The sequence below is a fragment of the Salvia splendens genome, chromosome 18 (assembly GCF_004379255.2).
Source record: "Salvia splendens isolate huo1 chromosome 18, SspV2, whole genome shotgun sequence".
Taxonomy (NCBI): domain Eukaryota; kingdom Viridiplantae; phylum Streptophyta; class Magnoliopsida; order Lamiales; family Lamiaceae; genus Salvia; species Salvia splendens.
In genome coordinates this window covers 4,243,813-4,265,362 of record NC_056049.1, presented here as the reverse complement: position 1 = coordinate 4,265,362, position 21,550 = coordinate 4,243,813, and the positions used below count along the sequence as shown (strand labels likewise).

General features: G+C 38.3%; 3 protein-coding genes and 1 long non-coding RNA gene across 6 annotated transcripts; 1 reads left to right on the top strand and 3 right to left on the bottom strand.

Moving 5' to 3' along the window:
* The first annotated feature begins 1,247 nt into the window (after nt 1-1,247).
* LOC121775985 lies at nt 1,248-3,942 on the top strand. 2 transcript variants are annotated; one of them, XM_042173103.1, is made up of 5 exons: nt 1,248-1,921; nt 2,587-2,805; nt 2,967-3,065; nt 3,183-3,284; nt 3,364-3,942. In XM_042173103.1, exons 1-5 carry the CDS (start codon nt 1,409-1,411, stop codon nt 3,553-3,555), a joined length of 1,125 nt encoding a protein of 374 aa, XP_042029037.1. In that variant the 5' UTR covers nt 1,248-1,408; the 3' UTR covers nt 3,556-3,942. The 2 variants fall into 2 exon arrangements, with proteins under 2 accessions (XP_042029037.1, XP_042029036.1); XM_042173102.1 differs by having other exon boundaries at nt 1,250-1,921; nt 3,174-3,284.
* Nucleotides 3,943-4,202: 260 nt separating this feature from the next.
* LOC121777155 lies at nt 4,203-4,845 on the bottom strand. Its single transcript, XR_006045391.1, has 3 exons — nt 4,769-4,845; nt 4,403-4,544; nt 4,203-4,313 (listed from the first exon to the last, which is right to left on the bottom strand). It is a non-coding gene; the product is annotated as an uncharacterized LOC121777155 (long non-coding RNA).
* A 1,076-nt stretch (nt 4,846-5,921) lies between these two features.
* Nucleotides 5,922-7,847, bottom strand: LOC121777953 (CASP-like protein 2B1). Of its 2 annotated transcripts, XM_042175296.1 has the most exons (4): nt 7,783-7,847; nt 7,407-7,690; nt 7,186-7,318; nt 5,922-6,350 (listed from the first exon to the last, which is right to left on the bottom strand). In XM_042175296.1, the coding sequence occupies exons 2-4, from the start codon at nt 7,628-7,630 to the stop codon at nt 6,102-6,104; spliced, it is 606 nt and encodes a 201-aa protein (XP_042031230.1). In that variant the 5' UTR covers nt 7,631-7,690; nt 7,783-7,847; the 3' UTR covers nt 5,922-6,101. The 2 variants fall into 2 exon arrangements, with proteins under 2 accessions (XP_042031230.1, XP_042031229.1); XM_042175295.1 differs by lacking the exon at nt 7,783-7,847 and having other exon boundaries at nt 7,407-7,776.
* A 3,985-nt stretch (nt 7,848-11,832) lies between these two features.
* On the bottom strand, nt 11,833-15,293 carry LOC121775819 (OBERON-like protein). Its single transcript, XM_042172886.1, has 3 exons — nt 15,137-15,293; nt 12,694-13,853; nt 11,833-12,578 (listed from the first exon to the last, which is right to left on the bottom strand). The coding sequence occupies exons 2-3, from the start codon at nt 13,823-13,825 to the stop codon at nt 11,974-11,976; spliced, it is 1,737 nt and encodes a 578-aa protein (XP_042028820.1). The 5' UTR covers nt 13,826-13,853; nt 15,137-15,293; the 3' UTR covers nt 11,833-11,973.
* Nucleotides 15,294-21,550: the final 6,257 nt, after the last annotated feature.

The following is a 21,550-nucleotide window of genomic DNA, read 5'->3' as shown; positions in this document are numbered from 1 at the left end:
TTCGTCATAATAGACAGTCATGCTATTCTAGTAATCGCTTTCGTTCATTCCTGATTTTATTGTCCAATATACTAATATTCTTAATTCTTAAACCATGTTTACAATCAATTGCAAAATTTGGGAGGTTTGACAAATGAAAAAAATTAACATTTAAAACAATGAGATATTGTTCTTAAAATCATAATTAATTTTGATCAAATTTTAATATTTTTCACAAACTTTAAAATTGATTTAAAATATTAATAAACTTTACATTTTGTTTATTATTTCCCTCGATGGGTAAATCACCATATCCACTAATGTACATGGCATTTATCTTTCTTGACAGTTGACACTACTAAATCAACGTGTTTTTTTATCCTACTTGTCATGAACTTAGAAAATAATTCAAAATATCATAAATGTTTCATATTGCCCATGAAGAATAAGTTTTTGACAAAAATATCTTATTTTGATTGAGCTGGGAACAAAGATGTAATCAAATAGTACTAACTAGATTAATTTCCTAACTAATCAATTACATTATGAGTATTAAAAATGTCAACACAATGATGTTTTTAATACTACAATATATTGATTAATTAGCAGAGTTAGCAAATTAAACTAATTAGAATATATAGAATATATAGTTTATGATATTTTAGATCAATTTTAAAAGTTAGTGGAAAATTCTATAGTTCCCAAATCAAACTAATTAGAATGTATAGTTTGTGATATTTTAGACTAATTTTAAAGTTCGTGAAAAATACTTGACCAAGTTTATAATTTTATAAATCAATATCCATAAAATAAAATGCTTAGTAGCCACTATTACAAATTAATAACTTAATCTTTTAGAAAAGATAATATCTTTTCCACCAACCGGCTTCAAAAATGTCTTTATTTAAATCACGTAATTATCTTATTCAAATTATAATTCTCTTTAGGAAAAAACTGTAATGTATTTTTTATTATTTAATTCTCTTTAAATTTTGATGAATATAAACTTCAGTTTAAGCTATTATTGTGTCAAAGATGGTGTAAAAAAATTAATACAAATTACTACATAATGTTATGTGCATTAATTTAACATTAAAAAATTAATTAAACATTAAATAGGACATACTATAATGATGAATGGAGGGAGTATAATTAAGGATATCTAATTGGGAAAAGGTGAGATTGGAAAAGCGTTAAATATGGAAAGCCGCTTTTAAGCAGGTCATTTTCGTCTTCACAAAACCGCCTCGCAATTTCAAAATTTTGAATTCAGACAGCGACCGTTCTTCCTCAAACAAAAATCCAACGCTCGGATCTTATTCTCTTCCTACAAATAAATCCTCACTCCATCCTTATAAATTCCCCCCAAATCAAACCTTTAATCACTCCCAAATCCCAATTCCCCTAAATTCAATCCCAACATTCATTAATGGCTTCTTCAATTAAGCCCGCAACTCGCTACAACAACTCCAACACCAACAGCCTGAGCAGTTCAGTAAAATCCGACCCCTCCTCCTCCGCTGAATTCTCCTCCCCCTCCACGCGCGGCGGCGCCAACTCACGCGCCGTCGTGGGCAAGAAAACTGATGCCAACCACGTTAATTTCAGCTTGATGGTTAAGAAACTGGTGGAGACGAAGAAGGTTAACAAATTGGATAAGGTTCCGAAGGGATTTGTGATTGCGAATGATCTTTTGGCGGAGGATTTGAAGAAGGGTGGGAAGAAGACCGTGGGATTGGGAGGACTTCATAAGAAGCTGTTTAAGGCGGGGTCGGGGAAGAGGGGGGACGAGGGCTCGAAGAAGGCACTTACGGAGGTGAGGAGTAATACGAGGACGCTGGCGATGGTGTTGAGGAGTGAGAGGGAGCTTTTGAGTTTGAATAAGGAGCAGGAGGAGCTGATTGCTGAACTCAAGTTTTTGCTGGAGGAGAAAAACACTGAGGTGATTAGTTGTTTTTTATTGTTTATTTTTAATCCATTTAGCTGTTGTTGGTTGGATCAAATTGATGAAATTGGGGATCATGATGATTTTTCACTGCACTGATAGAAAAGAGGATTAACAGATTGTCTTGATTGGATGTAAGTACCAATGGTTGGAGTGGATTCTAATCTTGTTTTGATGGTTTGTGGCATTGTCTGTTCAAACATTTTTAAACAGTGGTTCAAAGTGACTAACATTTCTTGTTTTCTAGGAAAGATGAGATTTTTAGATGACCCCTTTTGTGAAGATGAGTAATTGGAGAGTTGAAGTGTGTGTTGCACTGTGAGTTGAATATGTTGATACAAAGCTATATGAGAAATGCAGTAGTTAATATAATAAATTTCTTACTTTCCTTGAAAAGATGAGATTTTGGACTAGCATTTCTGTGAAGATGGGCAATCGGGGACTCGGAATGTTAGTAGCTCTCTGTTGCTTGGCTGGTTTGGTGACATTGTTTTCATCTTGGCCTAAACTTTTTTCCCATCATTGCAATAAGAATTTGGCAAATTTCACATCTGACCCATCTACTCCTTTTCGTCTTTTGAGTAGTGTTTATCAGTTAATGGCGTATATGCTCTAAGATGAGGCTATTCTTGAATGTTACTAATCATTATGCAACTTTTTAGGTTGAAAAACTAAAAGATTTGTGCTTGAACCAAAGGGAAGAGATAAAGTCTCTTAAAAGTGATGTTCTATTCCCAGACGCCATGAATTCGCAAGTTCATGACTTTTTGGAGAAGCAGGGATTGGAGCTGAAACATGCTAAGCAACTCATACCAAATCTTCAAAGGCAAGTTACTTCTCTCACCGGAAAGCTGCAATCTCTCGCTCAAGATCTCGCAGAGGTACAAATCAAACTCTTTGATCTATATAGCAACACTGTATTTTGGTTTATCAAGACTTGCAAACAAAGTTGCTATGGATTAATTCTGGTAGCCTGGTATAGGCCATCGTTGCTAATCATCCCGATCAATTGTGGATCAATCTCGTGTCTCTTTGGTCACAGGTTAAGGCAGACAAATATTCCGGAAGAGGGTTCTGTGATGACGATTTCAATTCCCCAAGGACACCATCGTATGATCAAGAACACGCATCGAATTTTCCGGTAAACAACTACATCAGCTAAACTAAAAGGGACTTTCATAAATGTCACATATATTATTTGTTGATGTATGAGATCTTTCTAGCTTACCTTATTTACTATTTTGAATAGTTCGATCAGGAATATAGCTCCGGGGATTACACGACCCCGGGGAGTCCAGATGACATGTTCCTGAATGATTTGAATCCCTGCCTCACACCTTATTCCAAGACAAAGTCCAAGGTCTGTTTAACTAGCTTCATAACTAGTACTTCCCTTGAAAAATACTCCAAAACACGGATAACATGATGTTTTTTTGTAGGAATTTGATCTATATGGTTCCCCTGCTGATGGTGGACCATCTCCGGACACATGTGGGACAAAGCTGTCGAAAAGTTCTGAGTGTTCCCAATCATCCAAGGCATGCAAGGCTTTCGTCGGGAGGCCTGCTAGCTGCTCTGGGGGCACCAGGCACAAACATGGAAACCAAATGCAACACAGTAGACTATTCTGATTCTCCAACTAGTTGAGAATCGAGATTGCCTCTTATACAACTCATCTGCTGTCACAAGTTCTTGAAACATTTGTGTGTGATGATCTTAGGCAAAGTATGATATATCCGCCCTCATGTATCGATCACTTTGTCCATATTCAAGTCTTGTTAATCTGAGGCATAAATAAGTCCCAGTTTTGGTAGAGCTTTTTTGAGGTTTTGCAAGTCAAGCTCAGCTTCCATTGTTATGAGAAAATAGGTTTCCTACATGAGAAAATAGCTTCAAAGCCAATGGCATAGTATTACATTATGCTTTTGTTAGTAGACAAAATTTATTAGTACTCCAAATCAGGGATGCTTCATGTTAAATCTCTCCTATAATTCTTAATGAAATTATGTTATACTTAATTTTGTTTCATTTAATCAAGTTTTTCCATTATCTATTATTTAGTCAAGATGTAGAATTTCTGAAAGAAGCTCTTAATTCATCTAACTAACTGTACATGAATCACTCTCTTAACCACACCAGAAAGGCATGGTGTTAATGAAAACAACACTAAACATAATGAAATCATAATCACTCAAATCTGCATTCTTCCATGAAAATAACAACAAGGATAATAAATGGTTAGTTTAAATCAGAAGCATTTTATTGCTCCAATTTGTAGCTCAATACAAACAAAAAGTGAGATTATGAGTTCAAAGAGGGTTTCATCAACATCAAGAGTCTTGCTCTGGATTTCCACCATTCATTGCCATTCTCACCACTTGGAAGATAACTGCAAATTACATCAACAAATAAAACTAATTAATCAGTGATATATAGAAATAAATGAAGAATAATGAATAGAAAAGCAGGGAAGCTTACAGGAGGCGACAGCCAAGACGACGAAGAGAATAAGAACAATGTGAGACGGCTCCAAGGCGGTCTTGTTGGAAGCCCCTCCTCTTCTGCTTATGTTCTTCTCGAACTTCGCCACCTTCTTCTCCGCTACCCTCTTCGACACCGTCTACAACAAACTCTACTTTCATTACAAAACAAAACAAACACAACTAACAAAAACCATTCCAATTCTCAACACAAGAACTTCATAATCCATTTTGCAAAAAGAAATCAGATTTTTTAGTATGATGAGAAGAAATTCTCTCAATTAACAAGCAAGAATACTTCAATTCCATTACAATTTGCAATCAATAAATCTTCACAAACATGGAATTGGGGTTTGAGGATTACCATGTTAACAAGATTTGATTTTTTTGCAAGGGAAGAGATGTTGAAATGAGACCTTTGCCTTATGTAGAATAATTTTCTTCTTTTTTGTTTATCAATAAATAGGTCTTTTGTAGTTAATGTGAAAAGATATATATGTAGACGTCACATGCATATAGAAGTTAATAGCATTATACAAAATTTTCATGTTTCGAAGATACGTTGTGATTTCATTATAGAAAAAAGAAAGATTTTCTTGTTAAATTAACTATTTTGGTGATTTTAATTTCTAAGAAAATATTTTTTAACGTGTAAATGTCACCTAGGAGTAGGATGGAAATTGTAATTAATGTCCAAACTAATTTTCATACAATATTTTCACATATAGCGTTATCATCATAATTATTTTTAATATTTTAAGAATATATGACTTATCCGGCAAAAGAAGTTCATTAACATTAAAAAATCTTCTAAAACTGTTGCAAGATTCCGTTATACTATTATAAGTCAACCACAAGTTGAAATTCAAAGGACATTTTCCTTTTTTTTGTAAGAAAAACTATTACTACCTTTTCCTTTTCTCTTCAAAGTATTATTATATCATTAAGTAGAAGTTAATTAAAAGATAAGATTTAAATGATAATTTCCTATTTTTGCTTGTATGGAAAAACTTATTACTACCTTTTTCTCATCCAAATTATTACTATTTGCATTTTCAGTATTATAATTAATTAGATATATTCATCATAAAAACTATTTTTTCTTCTGGAAAAGGCCGAAAGCGGATATTATAATTTCCCCTTTTGCCCATGCCTTTATTTGTATATGGGAAAAAAGCAATTAAGTGGTCTTAAATAGAGTTGTCAAGTGGGCTGGCCTGGTCCAGACCCGCCTGATGAGGCCCGGCCCGGACCAAGCCCATGTGTGAGGCGGGCTAGGCTAGGCTGGGCTTTTATTAATTTTGCTATGCCCGATCTAGTATATTATTATCTAACCACATTAACTATTTATTTCTCCATCAAATTTGCAAAACGGGTGAGAAAAAGTAACGACTCAATTACCTTGGGACCGAGGAAGAAGTACTAATTAAGGCATTGGATGTTCTTTTGGTTCTAATGTGTTCATAAATTTAATTTTTGTGAATAAATAATTTAATAATATGAAAAAGGTAGGAGTATAATAGAATACAATAGATAATCTTTGGTAACGAAAAGCTTCACAAAATACAAAACAAACATTGTAATTATTATACTACAAACCAAAGCACAGATATAGAGATTACACTGAACAACAATCCTACACTAATTCACTTGTTTTCAGAGAGAAAACAAAGAGACATGTTGATGTCAAAGTGGTTCTACCATCTCCCACTTTCCTTCCCTTTGTCTCCATACAGTCGAAAGAGGCTGAAAGCCGAGATAGCCGAGAGGATGAGCGTGGAGAGGGTCATCACTATTGAGGTGGCCACGCCTTCTCCGATTTGGTTGCAGAACTTCCCAAACATTGTGCATGTCTTCATCCACTCCAGCTCTGTCTGCCCGTATTTGGAGAACACCGCTGATTGAACAGAGGCCGCCACTGCAGCCATGCTCAAGTACGCCAATACCTGACGAATCAAATCACTCACGTTACAACCAAAGCCAACGCATACTACCAATGTTCCTACTTCCCTCCCAAAAATTCACTAGCACCAATTCCTAACGACTGGGGTAGCTCGTAGTCGTGATGTGTGCTAACAAGTGCGAAATGCTAATTCGTACTACCAATGTTCCTACTTCACTCCCAAAAAATCACACCACATTTATATAAGTGTCGTGTTCGTTAATCAGGCAAGCACCACTGCCTAACGAGTGGGATGGCTAGTAGTCATGGTGTGTGCTAACAAGTGCAAAATGCTAATTCAGAGGATTTTATCCTCACCCAAAAATCTCTTGCATTTTCACTCTGCTTCCCAACAAACTTGCTCCAAATTCTAAACTGTTAAATATTGACTAGTAGTATTTGTTAAGCTTCTGGTTTAGCAATTCTTAAATCCAACCAATAATGTTCAAGCTTTATCTCAAACTTAGCTTTTTTTAACTTAAAAATTGGACTTCTTAAAAACTAGAGGATACAAATTTGCCTTTTTTGTCATCTCAACAAGAATGGATCTCAGAAAACTACCACAAATGGGATCTTCTATTAATTAGACAAGCTTATAGATGAACTAAAAAAAGAAGATCCAAACATGAAAAGAAAGATAAAAAAACTAAACAAAATAAAAAATTATATAATCCCTATCCTTTCCCTCTTCCCAAGCCAAACTAAACTTGAACAAGACAAACAGACAGTAATGAGCTAATTCAGCAGCTGAATTTCAGCTAGATACTTGAATTAACAACATCATCATATGAGGAAACAGAAACAAATCTGCATAAAAATGAAGTAAGAAAAGTGAATACCTGATCCCCAGAGAAAATGGCCCAAGCCAAGGGCTTGTTGAAGAGCACACTCCCTCTAACCATACTCACACCACACCTCACAAGCTGGAAAAAAGAGTAAGCCGCCGCAATCCCATCTGCCACCACCAAGAAACTGCAAATCACCGCAAATTAGTAAACACATGAGATGAAGCCAGCCTCTAAAATCAATCAGTGGATAACAATCTCAAGATCTCTCTTACACAAGTGCTTTCATGTCTGTAAATTTGGCCCTTTTCTTGATAGTGAAGAACTCCTTAACCTGAGTGTCAGTCCCAATTAGAACAGCAGAAACCACAGCTAGAGCGCAGATCAGACACCTCAGAATCAGCTCTGCAAGCCTCACTCTCTTGTCCAACACCCTCAGATTGCTGCCGTGGAAAACCGGAACATTACCAGGACTCACACCCACACCAAGATAACTCATCTCCACACACTAATTCTTACCAAGATTGGAACTTTGAAACAGTGCTACAACACCCACAAACTGTACTAGCAAGAAAACCCAAAACACACACACTGAAGACAGTCAAGAAAGGGGAGGACGTAGTAATACTAAAATTAAATTTTTTCACCTACCTTCATTCCCAGCACTTATATAGACAACCACCTATGTACTGTATATTTCCAATATATATTTGTGAAATACTATCTGCAAAATTCTTAAATCAAACGGTGTTTTTAAGGGTTATTCTAGTGCCAAGTTTGGAGATGTGGGGTCCTACCATAAAATCAACAACAAAGATAAGTCTTTTAGAGCATCCACAATGGCGCCTAGCGCACCGCCTAGCCGAGCCACGGCGCTAGGCTGTGCGCTCAGCGAACCATTGCGACCGCCTAGCGGTTTTCCGAAAAAAAAAATCGTTTGGCGCTCGGGGATCCGCTCAGGGTCCGGATCGCCGAGCGCATCGTCCAGCGGTTTTTTTATTTTTTTTATTTAATGTTTTTTTATGAAACTCATTCTTGCTTGTTTCTCTTTTATAGAGACATCCTTGAATATTTATGTTCCACTTTCGATGTGGGACAAACTCATTCTTGGTTGTTTATCTTTTATAGAGACATCCTTGAATGTTTTATGTTCCACTTTCGATGTGGGACAAACTCATTCTTGGTTGTTTCTCTTTTATAGAGACATCCTTGAATATTTTATATTCCACTTTCGATGTGGACAAGCAATAGCCTAGCCATAGGCTAGCCACAATAAACAAAATTATAAAAATAACAATCACACAAAATACGGAATTCAACTTACGACACAGATACGGGAAAATGCAATAATTTTATTTAAATTAAAAAAAGGTACATTAAAAGAAATTACATAATTTAAAAAAAAAACTAACGTCGTGCAGTCCTCCGCGCCCACAACTCTTCAATTATATCCTTTTGGAGTCGAATATGAGCTTCCACTTGGCGCACGTCGGCATGTGCTTGGAGGCGGCCGACTTCATCGTGAGGTACCCCACTTCGTACGTTGGGGGCGGCCACGTCGTGGCTTGGACCGGCTTCATTATCGTCGTTGGCCCAACTAGTCAGTTGTACACCTTCATCTTCGACAATCATGTTGTGCATGATAATACAGGCGTACATTATATCAGCAATGCAGTCGACATGCCACAAACGCGTTGGACACCTAATTGCCGCCCATCGAGACTGGAGCACACCAAATGCGCGCTCCACGTCCTTGTGCGCCGACTCCTGCCGTTCCGCAAAGTAGGCCTTCCTCTCATCTGATGCGCACATGATCGTCTTCACAAATATGGGCCACCTAGGGTATATCCCATTCGCCAAGTAGTAGCCCATATCATGCTGGTTCCCGTTGGCGATAAAACTGATGGTCGGACCGATGCCGTGGCACTGCTCGTTGAAATGGGGCGACGAGTTGAGGACGCTGAGGTCGTTGTTCGACCCGGCTACCCCAAAATATTCATGTCAAATCCACAACCGGTAATCAGCTACGGCCTCGAGGATCATCGTGGGATTCTTTCCCTTGTAGCCGGTCGTGTAGAACCCTTTTCAGGCAGTGGGGCAGTTCTTCCACTCCCAATGCATACAATCTATGCTGCCTAACATACCCGGGAACCCATGCTTCTCCCCGTGCATCTCCATCAGCTCCTGGCAATCTTCGGGGGTAGGGCTTCGAAGGTATTGATCACGGAATATTTCAACCACGCCCTGACAGAAATACTTCATACATTCAAGGGCAGTCGTGTCACCGATGTGGAGGTACTTGTCCCACATGTCTACCGCGCCTCCGTAGGCCAACTGCCTGATTGTCGCAGTGCACTTTTGAATAGGTGTGTGGCCGGGTCTGCCAGCCGCATCGTGCCTGAAGCGGAAACACATATATCGACGCTCCAAAGCGTCAACAATACGCATAAACAGGGCCCTGCTCATCCTAAAACGCCGCCTGAAAAGGTTGCCGTTGAACCGTGGCTCCGGTGGGAAGTAGTCTTCATATAGCCGCTGATGTGCAGCTACGTGATCCCACTCAATCACTGCTCGGCGGTGGACAACGGGTCGAGGTACCGCCGGCTGTAAGGCACTTTGTATCAGCCGGTTTATCTCACGGGACGTATAGGCCTCCAACTCTTCGTTCATTCGCCGTTCGTACTCCTCAGCATCCCCACCACTACCACCACTAATACCACCCGCGCTACTCATTTCGTGTTGTTGCTCTTGTACAGAAATTAAGATAGAGAGAAAACTCGTTAAAACAAGTGGTGCGAATGAAAATGACGTGCAAATCTCGTATATATAGTGTTTCGAAAATTAAATAAAAAAAATTAAAAAATCGGCCAGCCGATCGGCGAGCGCATCGGCCAGCGCTCGAGAATCGGCGTTCGGCCGGCTGCAATGGTTCGGCGAGCGGACCGGCCAGCTCCGGGAATCGGCTAGCCGGTCCGCTTGCCGCCATTGTGGATGCTCTTAGCTTTCCCTAATGCGTAGGAATACCTAATTTCAAGAGTTGATGGAGCATTTAATGAATAGTAGCAAAATTAACATTGAATGTGGGAAGATCAGACATCTGAAGTAGCATTCAAGAAGAGAGCCCTAATAATAAAGACTCTTTTTTTGCAATTTGGGTTTGTTTATGGTGGTGGTTGGAGTGAGATAATAGCATCCACGATGCAGCGGACGATAGCGCGCCCGATGTCCGCCACTGTGGGTGCACGGACGACGGACGATGCGTCGTCCACGCCCTAAGCTTAGTCCGCGGACGATAGGGCATCGTCCGCCCACTGTGGGCGACGCGGACGATGCAATGCGTTTTAAATTTTTTTTTTAATTCGAAAATTTTGTTTATATATATCCCATCCTCATATTTCATTTATAACTTTTCGATTCACTTTTCAACTCTCAAATTACGCTATAAAATGGATTCGAAAACATTTAAATTAATTAACAAAACAATAGTAAAACCTATAGGACGCCCCACTGCAGGTAGAAGAGTAGGAGGATAAAATGCTGACGTGGCGGTGCATAGGACGGGCTTTAGGGCGCCCCGTGGATGTCCTAAGTGAGATACTAGTGGTGGAATTCATGATTAGATTAAGCAATAGTTTGACACGAGAGGGAGGGAGTATTCGACGTGTCACTATCAAGACTAAAAAATATCAATTCTTGGTGTGAATTGAGTTAGATATGGAGATGCAGAAATGGCAAAGTTGGTGAGCTTGGCAATTATGATTAATAAATAAAGTGGCTGTAATTAATAGGAGTATTTGTTTTGTTTTCGACTGTCGGGTTTATTTCTAATCGACTAAATACTTAAATCAAAAAATTGTGTGCAACCTCTTTTTATATAGAAATAATAATAATAATAATAATAATAATAATAATAATAATTCATTTATTTATTTTCCTGATTTTTCGAACACCACCTATTAATTAAAAGGAGAAACATATTATCCCAAATACCTGAGGATTAAGACCCTAGTCCTAATTAAATATTTGTCTACGATACGACTCCTAATTTTATATTCCTAAGTCTTACATTAATTGATTATTTTTTCAACCTTAATTGATGTTAGCTGCAAAGTCTTCGTTGGGAGGATAATTCTCTATCCACCTTTCTTTGGCATTTATGAATTCATCCACCTTTAGTTTTTATTTTTTCAAAGTTTGTTTTACATGTAGTAGTAGTACGTTTTTAGTATTTCATGCAATATCAACAAGGATGAAATAGTTCGATTTATAGTATAACATTTGTTTTTGTTTTTAGTTGCAGTCAGAGCACCTAATGTATAACATAACATGCTCATAATTATAGCTAATAATATACATTTATCATTTCACACACATGGCACAATATCTTTGCAACACCACGAAAACTTGCTATTAAAAATTCAAATACGTTGGATCTCAATAGAGAAATAAAGGTAGAAATTCTAAACCGAAGTAGTATATAATTGTGGGCATAAATAAAAACCAGTAGGTATATGATAAAGCATGAGTGGTTGTTAGGTAAGATCGGAAACGGACAAGTATGGTCACCATTGCATCATCTTTATTGACACCAGCAATTAAAATTTCCACATTGTTCAATTCCTTTAAAAATATTTCATATTGTATAGTAGTATGAGGCTGAGTTTATGGCCACATTTCAAATACTAGTATTAATCACTAGGCTTAAACGAAACTGATTGTTTTGACTCTTGAATCTTGTCCAATTCTCACCACATACAACAAACATAATCAAATGATACCAATACACATGAATAAATCAGTGCAGCAACCTATCATTCACATAGAAACATCCAAGTAAAATGTTTAAATACCTAATTTAGATGGACCGTCCGCCTTCGGAGGCGTGCTGTACATGTTCTTGAGCAGGTCTTGGATTTTGTTGTACATCTCAGACGACTCGTCTGCGCCACCGCTGCTCTGGGGCGCTCTTGAGCTCTCCTGGAGCTTGATCTTTTCGAAAATATACTGCTTCTCAGCTTCAGCTTCATGCAGTCTCTGTTTGAGATATCTACTAGCGTAGTCCTCCTCCTCCGACTTCTCAGTCTTGGCAAGTGCAATTCTGCGCAGCCTCTCAGCTTCTCGGCGGGCCTCATTGGCCTTCATCTCGAACATATCAGCCTCAGCCTGTTTGAGCCTTACAATACTCTCAAGCTCATCGATCTGCATCTTCTTCCTCTGCCTCTCCTTCTTCAGTTCAGAAACTTCCCTCTCTTTATCTTTGAGCTCCTGATCACAAGCCTCGACCGAAAACCTAGCCTTTTTCACCATCTGCATCTTCTCCTCAGCTACCATTTCCATCTTTCTAACAGCTTCCTGCACTACTTCTGCGGTCTTATTGAATGCTTCCTGTGGAGACAGCATCTTTCCAGCATCTTCGTTGTCTTGATTTTTGAAAGAATCTTCAAGCTCTGTTAAAGAAACAATATTTTGAGCACGGTTAACACCAACGAGAAAGGAGATACATAAAATTAATTGTAATCAATGAGCATAAATGTAATATGGCATTAGTAAAGCTCTCTCTACCTTGAAAGAACATCAAGATTACTTTATAATCTGCTGCCCCAATTTTCAATTTCTGTATAATCTCTTCACATTTCCATAGTAATTTCCTGCCTCTCGAGTCCTCACTCCCGCGGAAAATTCTACTTACATAGTCAAGCTCTCTAATCAAAACATCCCTATCCCAGCTTGGTGCACATTGCTGAAAGACATCTTTCACCCACCCAAACAACTCAGATGTTCGGTTGCAAGCTCGGCACCTAAAGAGCATCTCCGCTGAGCTCAACCCATTTTTAACACAAGGACCCATGCTAATCTGTCCATTTCGAATAGCACAGTCGGTGTGAGTCCAGTGAGAGCATGAATCACACCCAATCCAGCGGCATGTGTTGACCTCAAAATCAAAAGTGTTGCAGATCACACACATGCAGAGGTTGCAGAAACCATTTCTTCTTGAGCACAACTCACAGGAACAGTCCTCAGCTGGTAATGTGCTTCCGCATGCTATATTTCTGCACTTCCTATATAAGAATATGTGGATAAGAGAAGCTTGTGATAGACTGACGCTAGGATGTAAAAATGCTTGAATTCCAGTCTTCATTGCAACCAAGATCTCGAGCTGAACCCTGTGTGCCATTGTAAGTGTTTTCTCTGTCAAATCGCCCCTACTCTGAACCATCTTCTGCAAAAATAGGAACTCTTCTTTCTGCTGTGAACCTCCTAAACCTTCAAGAGAGGCCCGAAGTTCGTACTTAAACTTGTCGAGATACTCATCTGGAAGATTTTGCATCTTCTCTGCTAGAGTTTCCACTCTTTCTCTAGCTACATCCATGAGAGACAACTTATCTGAACTGGCAATATGATGCATGACAGACTGCTCTGGGAAACCATTCTCTCTTTCTTTTTCTTTCTCCAGTCTCTTTGCTACCAAAGCATCAGCTGCAGGCCAAGTTTCTCTGGAACCAGCACTTTCAGATGGGGATTCACGGACCTGATCAGAATTTGGGCCGCGCTCATGATGATTTGAAGATCCATAGGCATCTGAAGACACCAAGGGGAGGAATGTCTGAAGCCCACCTCCTCCAGACCGTGGCTGTTGCCGAGGAGGAAGCATTGACGATTGGTCATTGTTATGAGCTCCAGAGGATGTCCCCATTTGAAGATGCCCTTAACGATCTGGACTCCTGCAGATATAAAATTGGAGCACAATATGAGATGACTACTAAATTGCAATGTTCTAGCCATCGTGGCATAGTGAACGTTTTTAATTAACTACTAGTAAATTTTAAATTTTGGCATCAAAGTGTAGGTTTGGAAGTTAGAGCAATCTCATGAAACTGAAAATAAGTTGAAGGAAAATATTAGATCCATATTTTAACAACTGAAATGAAACAACACTTCTCGCTATGCATTCAAGTAAACACTGTAAGCAAATATCTGGTATAAACGTGTATAGATACAAACCCAAGTGGATTTAAGAGCCCGAGCTTCATTATCTCAAATTTGAAATACAAGATTTATATGAATTTAGTGCAACAAGAAAATGAATTAAACAGTAGCAAGCATGCACAAGTCTTCCAGCAAAGAAGAGGCAATCAAATTTGATAGCCACCACCCTGCCTACGAGACTTGCTTGTGCAGATGCTTATATAGCCTTAACAACGAAAGAAATTTGTTATCAACTAAACTGCATGTTACCAAGAATAACTGGGTATGAAAGTAAGATCATGGGAGAGTTTTCAGTCAGTAAACTTAACGAAAAGTGAAAACTTTCCATCATAAAATAGTAGCTCTTTCCTATAGGTTACATTAAACTTGCAATATTTTTATGATTTTCTATCTGATGTTTAGTGAGATTTTTGTACCCCTGTTATTTACATAGTCGACTTTTATGGACAACAGTCTAGTGGTTTTTCTGATTTGGGTTTCTAAGTCAAGATTCTTGTCTCCATATCTTACTATTCTGCACTTTATATGGATTTCTGGGTTTGACCCCACATTTTGAATTAGGGTAATCGGAAACAGAGTAGTCTATCAATTCATAAAAGAAGACATTTTTCTCCATCCCAAAAAAAAAATTAACATATTTTCTCAATACCTACAACAACATGAGCCAGTGTAACACCAAAACTAAAAATAAGAAAACAAGGCAAACTTAATCGGCCTGTGTAAGGTCCGAGTCATTTTTCAGCGTTACAGAAATTCCTATCGAACCGAGTTCTCTTAGTACATAACAATTTTAAATTACTAAACATCTAATAATTAATTTACATAAAAAGCTTGCAAATTACTTACTTGGGATAACAGAAGCGATATAAGAGTTGAAAATGACAAAAAAATAAGATGAACAAAAGAAATCTCCAAAGCAATAATCAATTCAATCGGGCAACAGAATTCAAAAAGCAATATCTAGAGCCAGCAAAATGAAATCGAGGAGCAAGTATTGAAATTAAGAATCAGAGTTTACCTGCGTATAGAAATTCGGAAGAAACAAAATTAAAACTCCACCGGAATTGAAGAGTTAGGATTTATTCCCGTTGAAATGTAGAAACCCTAACGCAGCAGAGCATTTCGCGGTGCTGTTCTGGCTTGAAGACTTTGTCAACCTCAACCTTATTCTCTGTGTTGACTTTTGTTCGTTTATTTCCCGTTATTTTTTTTTATTTTATAAGTGGAATTAACTATAATACTTTATTTTGAATATTACTTCATAAGTGTAATTGTAAAATATTGTAAATTGTTGGTATTATTATGAAAAGGGGAAAAGATATTCGTAAGCATTTAATTTAATTGATACTCCATAATTGACATTCAAAAACATTTTCGACATGATGCCTATAGTCCAAAATTTGAATTGATATATTTAACTAGGGCCAACTGCCAAATGACGTTTTCCTATTTAATTTAGTTTTTTGTGCTTTCTCCTCTAGGATACCCCCCTTCCAAGTATCGGATTCAATTTTTAAATTTGCTTTCATCTTTTTCCCCGATTTAACTTTTATATACTACTAGTACTTTAGTTTATTTTATAATTATTTCCACCCAATTAAGAGATGAAAATATAGTACTTTAATTAAATATGTTTACACTAGAAAGTCAAAAACATAGTACTACTACAGACTCTACTAACTGAAATAGAATTCCAAGACCTTGATGATATCCATTTAAAGGGTTAATCCTCGTGAACTAGCATACTATTCTTAAACTCCATACTAAAAAAATACTCAATTAACAAGGAACGGAACGGAGAAAGTAGTATTTACATACCTTCTTTATTTCACTTTCAAAAAAGTTCACATATATTTTTTGGTATTGGCAGTAAGTTGAACCCAATCTATTACTACTATTTAAAACAAAAATACTAAGTATGACTTCGTCGTCAAACAACAAGGTGGGCACGGCTATCCTACGTAACATATCAACATTTTTTTTTATTTGTACTCCCTTCGTCCCATCATAAGCGAGCCACTTCTTTTGGCACAAGATTTAAGAAATTGGTATTTAAAGAGTTAAAGTGAGGAGAGAAAAGTATGTAAAAAGAAAAAAGTAGATGAATGAAAAAAATAAAATAGGTGGAAAAATAAAGTAAAAGACATGATTTTTTGCTTAAAATGAAAATAACTCACAATGAAAAATATTCGCTTATTACGAGACCAGAGGAGTAATACTTTACTCCTACTACTATTACTAATACTATCCTCCAATTTATTTTACTATATTTTATTATAAAATTAATATATATAAATGAAACTCATGTCTACAAACTTATTTAATTTAATATTTTTATTTTTCTTAAAATACGTCCTCAAACATGTAAAAACAATTTTACGTGTTGCCGCTAGACGTCACCACGGTTCAGGAACCGGCGGTTCACGGTTCGGAACCGCCGGTTCCGGTTCAAGATTTGGATGAACCTGAACCGGCCCGGCCAAGGTTCGGCGGTTCTGGTTCGTGAACCGTGAACCGCCGGAACCGCCGTGCAAATCCGGTTCCGGGCCGGTTCGTCCGGTTCGGCGGTTCGATTTTTTTTTTAATTGTAAATTTGAAATTCAAGTAAAAAATGTAAATATATTTGCATAAATAAAATTAGAATAAAACGATGTACAAATGCAATTTTATTGATACACATTACAATTTCAAAATTACAAATTACAACTTTAAAATTGCAAATTACAACTTTAAAATTGTAAATTACAAATTACAAATTACAACTTAAAATTTACAAATTACAACTTTAAAATTACAAATTACAACTTAAAATTTACAAATTACAACTTAAAAATTAAAAATTACAAAAGACCTAAAGTCTTGATTACAATTTACAAATTACATATTCGAAACAAAGGGGAGAAAAAAAAATAAAGGAAAATGACTCGAGCTCAACTTAAATTTAAAATTTAAGTTGAGATGCCTACGTATCCTCAATGCTCAATTGCATTTTGGAATCAAAGTCCACGTAGTTCTCTTACCTTACTTACCTATTTGGCTTGATCGGAGGAATTGGCGGCGCGCCTACTCTTCTTCGTCGGGGAAGTAGTCTTGGTCGGGTTGTACTACTTTATTGTTCCAATCCGGTTATTGGTCTCTAATTTCGGCGGAGCACCAATCATCAAGTAACATGGTGGCTTCCATATTTTGCCCGGTGAGTCTACTTTTTCTGTCGTCCAAGACGTTGCCTCCAACACTAAAGGCGGACTCGACGGCGACAGTGGAAGCCAGAACCGAAAAGATCTCCTTGGCCATTGATGCAAGGATAGGAAAATCTTTATCGTGTGATCCCCACCAATCTAGGACGTCGATTTGTTGGGGAACGGGACCTCCTTCTTCCTCATTGAATGAAAAGTGTGAGTCAAAATATAAGTCTAACTCACTTGTCGAATTTGCCGTCCTTCCTCCACTGCTGAAGCCGTATAGGTCTGCCAATTGGGATTGGGCGTCGGGGTCATCAACTTGGAAGAAGCCAAAGTTATGTGTTTGATAGGGGGGGTCTAGGTCTCACTTGGTGGGTACGGTTGTACTTGGCTTCGTAATCGTGAAAGAGAGCCCGCAAGTCGAACTCAAAACTTCTTTGGAGGCTTGGGAGGTGGGGGATGTTTATTTGGAATGTTTGGGCTAGGTTTATGTAGTTGTCGTCGTCCTCGTCAGTTTGCAAAGCTCGGAGTGGTTCAAGATCAATAGAAGCCAAATTGTTGTAATAAAATTCTAAAATTTTGAAAGTACCAACTAGTTTCCACTTTGGATCCAAAACTTTGGCAAGCAAAAAAACCGTGGGGATCTCGTTGAAATACTTGAGCCATTTTTCAACCATATAATATAAAACACACATTAACTCAAGATTGTTTGTGGAATTTTTCATTGCAGTTTTAAAACCAAGTGATATGATCATGCAATGTTCTAAAACACGAACGGATGTGCAATAATACACACCCGATAACTCAATAGTGGCATTTCGAAAACCTTTGAATAACTTAAACAAGCTCATGCTTTGATCCCAACAAGAAGATGTTAGATATAAATCATCAACAGGGTAAGTTCTATAAAAATCAACTAAATATTCTATATGCTCCAATGTAGATTGCAACATATCATATGTGGAGTTCCATCTAGTAGACACGTCTAAAGTAAAAGTTGTGTACCTTATTTTCTTCGAGTGGCAATACTTCTTCCACGCCATGCCAATTTGAGGCTTCCCGTGGATCAAGGATACAGCTGTAGTAATAGGTTGAATATGTATTTGCCATAGAGACAAAGCATCTTGTACACATAAGTTTAAAATATGACAAATACATCATTGGTGAAAATACTTACCACTTATTACCGGGGAGCAAGCCGCAATTAAATCGGCTATACTTGCGGTGTTAGCGGTTGCGTTATCAAAACCAACCGAAAATATCTTGTTGCATAACTCATACTCATTCAAAACTTGAATAATTAAAGATGCAATTGCTTGTGCGGTGTGTGGGGAAGGAAATTGTCTAAAACCAATTAAACGTTTATTTAAAGACCAACTATTGTCTATAAAATGACATGAAATTCCCATGTAAGAATTTCATTGGAAAGAATTCGTCCACACATCGGAGCAAATATTAACTTTGTGACCCAAGGTGGAGAGGAATTTTCCAACCTCTCGTTTTTTGTCAAAAAACTGACGGTTGTTAGATCTTTGAGCAATAGAGGGGGGAATTCTCTTTGTAGCAACATTAAAAGCGGTTTGCATAGTAACTTCATATTTTTTGTCATTAAAAAAATTGAATGGCAAATGTTACATTGCCGCCCATTTTACCATAGCATTGGTAACATTTTTCGGATCATATTTAAATAGCTGCGTACCTGTTTGAGACGATGAGCCGGCGGGGAAGTTTATTTGGCTTTGGGACTTAGTATGCCCATATTCCACGGGGTGTTTTGACTTCAAATGGCGATGGAGAGTACCATATCCCCCACCGATAACAAATGGATAGACTTTATCGCAATAGTTGCAATATGCTTTGAACTCACTTGTCTCCATGGTAGTGGTCGGATCATTAGGATTTGAAATTACCACCGGGACCTTCATGAAATGTTTGGTGAAAATCTCGGATTTCAACTTGGGAGGCATCTTTTTCTTTTGTCGTCCTGCGGAAGGAGGAGGATTGGCCTCCTCCTCATCATTGTCGCCAACTTGGCCGGTGCTAGAAGGGGGGAATTGATGCGATCCATCATCGCCTTCGTCCGACGATAGATTCACATCGTACTCGAAACGCGAAGCCGAATGTGAATGCCCCCCTTGTTGGTCGTCGTCGGCGAGGGCAAGTAACAATGCCGCATTTCGATCTTCTTCCTCCTACAAAATTATACAACTAAGTAAAAATACTAACACAAAAATAAAACACATAGACACATAGATGTTGAAAAATGAAATTATGAATTTAATAAAAATGAATTAACAAAAAATTAAAACATATTATAACTTACTTGAGCTCGAAGAGTGGGTAGCCTTCCCACCTCCTCCGCAACTTATGCTCTAGAAGGGGCACGTCGACGACGAGTATCACTTTGACTTTGATCTTGGGCAATTCCCTTGCCCCGATCACCACCACGACGAGATGAAGACATGATATAAATATTTATGGAAATTGAAAGTGAAGAATAGAGAGTAGTGTGATTGTGTGAAGATGTTAACGTGAACAACGTGAGAGTAAAGTATGAGCGCAAATAACGTAAGCAACTTGAGAGAATGAGGATGGAGAATAGAGAAATTGAGATTGAGAGAGAAATTCTTATTAACACAAGAATGGGATGAGTAGAAATGAAGAGGAGGAGGGGTATTTATAGGGGAAAATTGTGATTAAAAAAAATTAATATTTGAAAAAAACGGCCGAACCGCCGGTTTACCGTCGGAACCGGCGGTTTTTCGGCCGAAACCGGCGATTTCCGTCAACGGTTTCTGACCAAACCGGCGGCCGTGGGAGCGGTTTCTGAAAAGGCTAGGAAGTAGGCCTGAAAATGTGTCGGGAACCGCCGAACCGGCGGTTCCGGCGAGACCGGCGGTTCGGAACCGCCGGTTACGGTTCTTCAAATTCTGCAAACCTGAACCGGCCCGGCGGTTCGGGCGGTTCCGGTCCCGGTTCGAACCGCCGCCGACGGTTCCGATTCCGGTTCGGAACCGCCGGTGACGGTTCCGGTTCCGGTTCGGAACCGCCGGTGACGGTTCCGGGCCGGTTCGGTTTGGTTTGGAGACCTCTAGTTGCCGCCACTTTTATCCCGAATTCCGGAGTACTCCACTTTCTTTAATTTGTGTGCCCATTTTTAGCAAATTTTTTATTTTTGAAATAAAAGTAAAGTAATATTTTATTTTAAAATATTAGTAGTTGATATAATAGTGGATCGTGGTGTTACACGAATAACTTATGTGACATTTATAGAACACCACGCCATGTGTATATCCTTCTTCATGAATTTTGTTTCTTTTACCAAAAACATCTTAATACTCAACCTCGTTAATTATTTCCTTTTCCTTAATTATAATAAAATGCCGTGAAGTAGACGAATTTGAAAACACGATTTATGAGAGTCGTATAACATTTGTGGTGCTAGTACCCTTCATGCGATTACAACACAACATGCACTAGAAAACCAAACCCTATCAACTCACAAAACTAAATCACAGATGAAGAGAAGTATCGATATCACAAGCCGTGTCTTGCTCACCAAAGCACGACAACGACTTCTTCGAAGCACCCATCCTCGGCCAGCTCCTCCCCTCCTCCCCCCTCCAATCCGGCCACAGCGACAGCGCCAGCTGGCACTGCGGCTTCGCTGGAGGGAGCATCGTCTGCTCTCCAAAGCAGTAGTTGTTATAATTACTACTCCTACGTAACAACATTCTAACTAACTCTCTCTCCTCTCTCATCTCTTTCATGATTTGCAGCTGTCGGAAACGCTCCTGCAGAAGTAGAGGGACCACCGAGAGGCCGCCGCCGTGGTTCGTGCCTTGGCTCATCATTGTAAGGAGTGTTTGTTTGGAATGAATGAATGAATGAATGAATTGGAGAGGTTGGTGTCCATTTATATTGGGAGGGTTGGTTGCGCATGGGAGGTGGGGTGGCTTTTTTTGTTTTGAAAATAAAAGGTTTTGGAGTTTTTCGAGAAAAGAGAAGAAGTGGGAAAGCCAAGGGGAAAAGTACGAGACCCCAATCTTGGCTAGTGTTTGGTGGGGAGAGGTTAGAGGATGAATGGTTTGTGACAAACTACCAAAACTAGCACAATATGGAATCATGTGTTTGGAAGAACTATGCTAACATTGTCCCAACTCTTTAGTTTGGATATTGTTCACTTTTCAACAAATAAACTTGCCTTACTCTAGTACTTTAATTGTGTGATAAGGTATATGGATAAAATA

Coding starts and splice junctions, on each gene's coding strand:
- LOC121775985 (XM_042173102.1), top strand. CDS start 1,409: ATGGCTTCTTCAATTAAGCCCGCAACTCGCTACAACAACTCCAACACC. Junction 1,922..2,586: donor TGGAGGAGAAAAACACTGAG/GTGATTAGTTGT, acceptor GCAACTTTTTAG/GTTGAAAAACTAAAAGATTT. Junction 3,285..3,363: donor ATTCCAAGACAAAGTCCAAG/GTCTGTTTAACT, acceptor GTTTTTTTGTAG/GAATTTGATCTATATGGTTC.
- LOC121775819 (XM_042172886.1), bottom strand. CDS start 13,825: ATGGGGACATCCTCTGGAGCTCATAACAATGACCAATCGTCAATGCTT. Junction 12,579..12,693: donor AATCTTGATGTTCTTTCAAG/GTAGAGAGAGCT, acceptor TTTCTTTAACAG/AGCTTGAAGATTCTTTCAAA.
- LOC121777953 (XM_042175296.1), bottom strand. CDS start 7,630: ATGAGTTATCTTGGTGTGGGTGTGAGTCCTGGTAATGTTCCGGTTTTC. Junction 7,319..7,406: donor ACAGACATGAAAGCACTTGT/GTAAGAGAGATC, acceptor GGTGATTTGCAG/TTTCTTGGTGGTGGCAGATG. Junction 6,351..7,185: donor CCATTTTCTCTGGGGATCAG/GTATTCACTTTT, acceptor TTGATTCGTCAG/GTATTGGCGTACTTGAGCAT.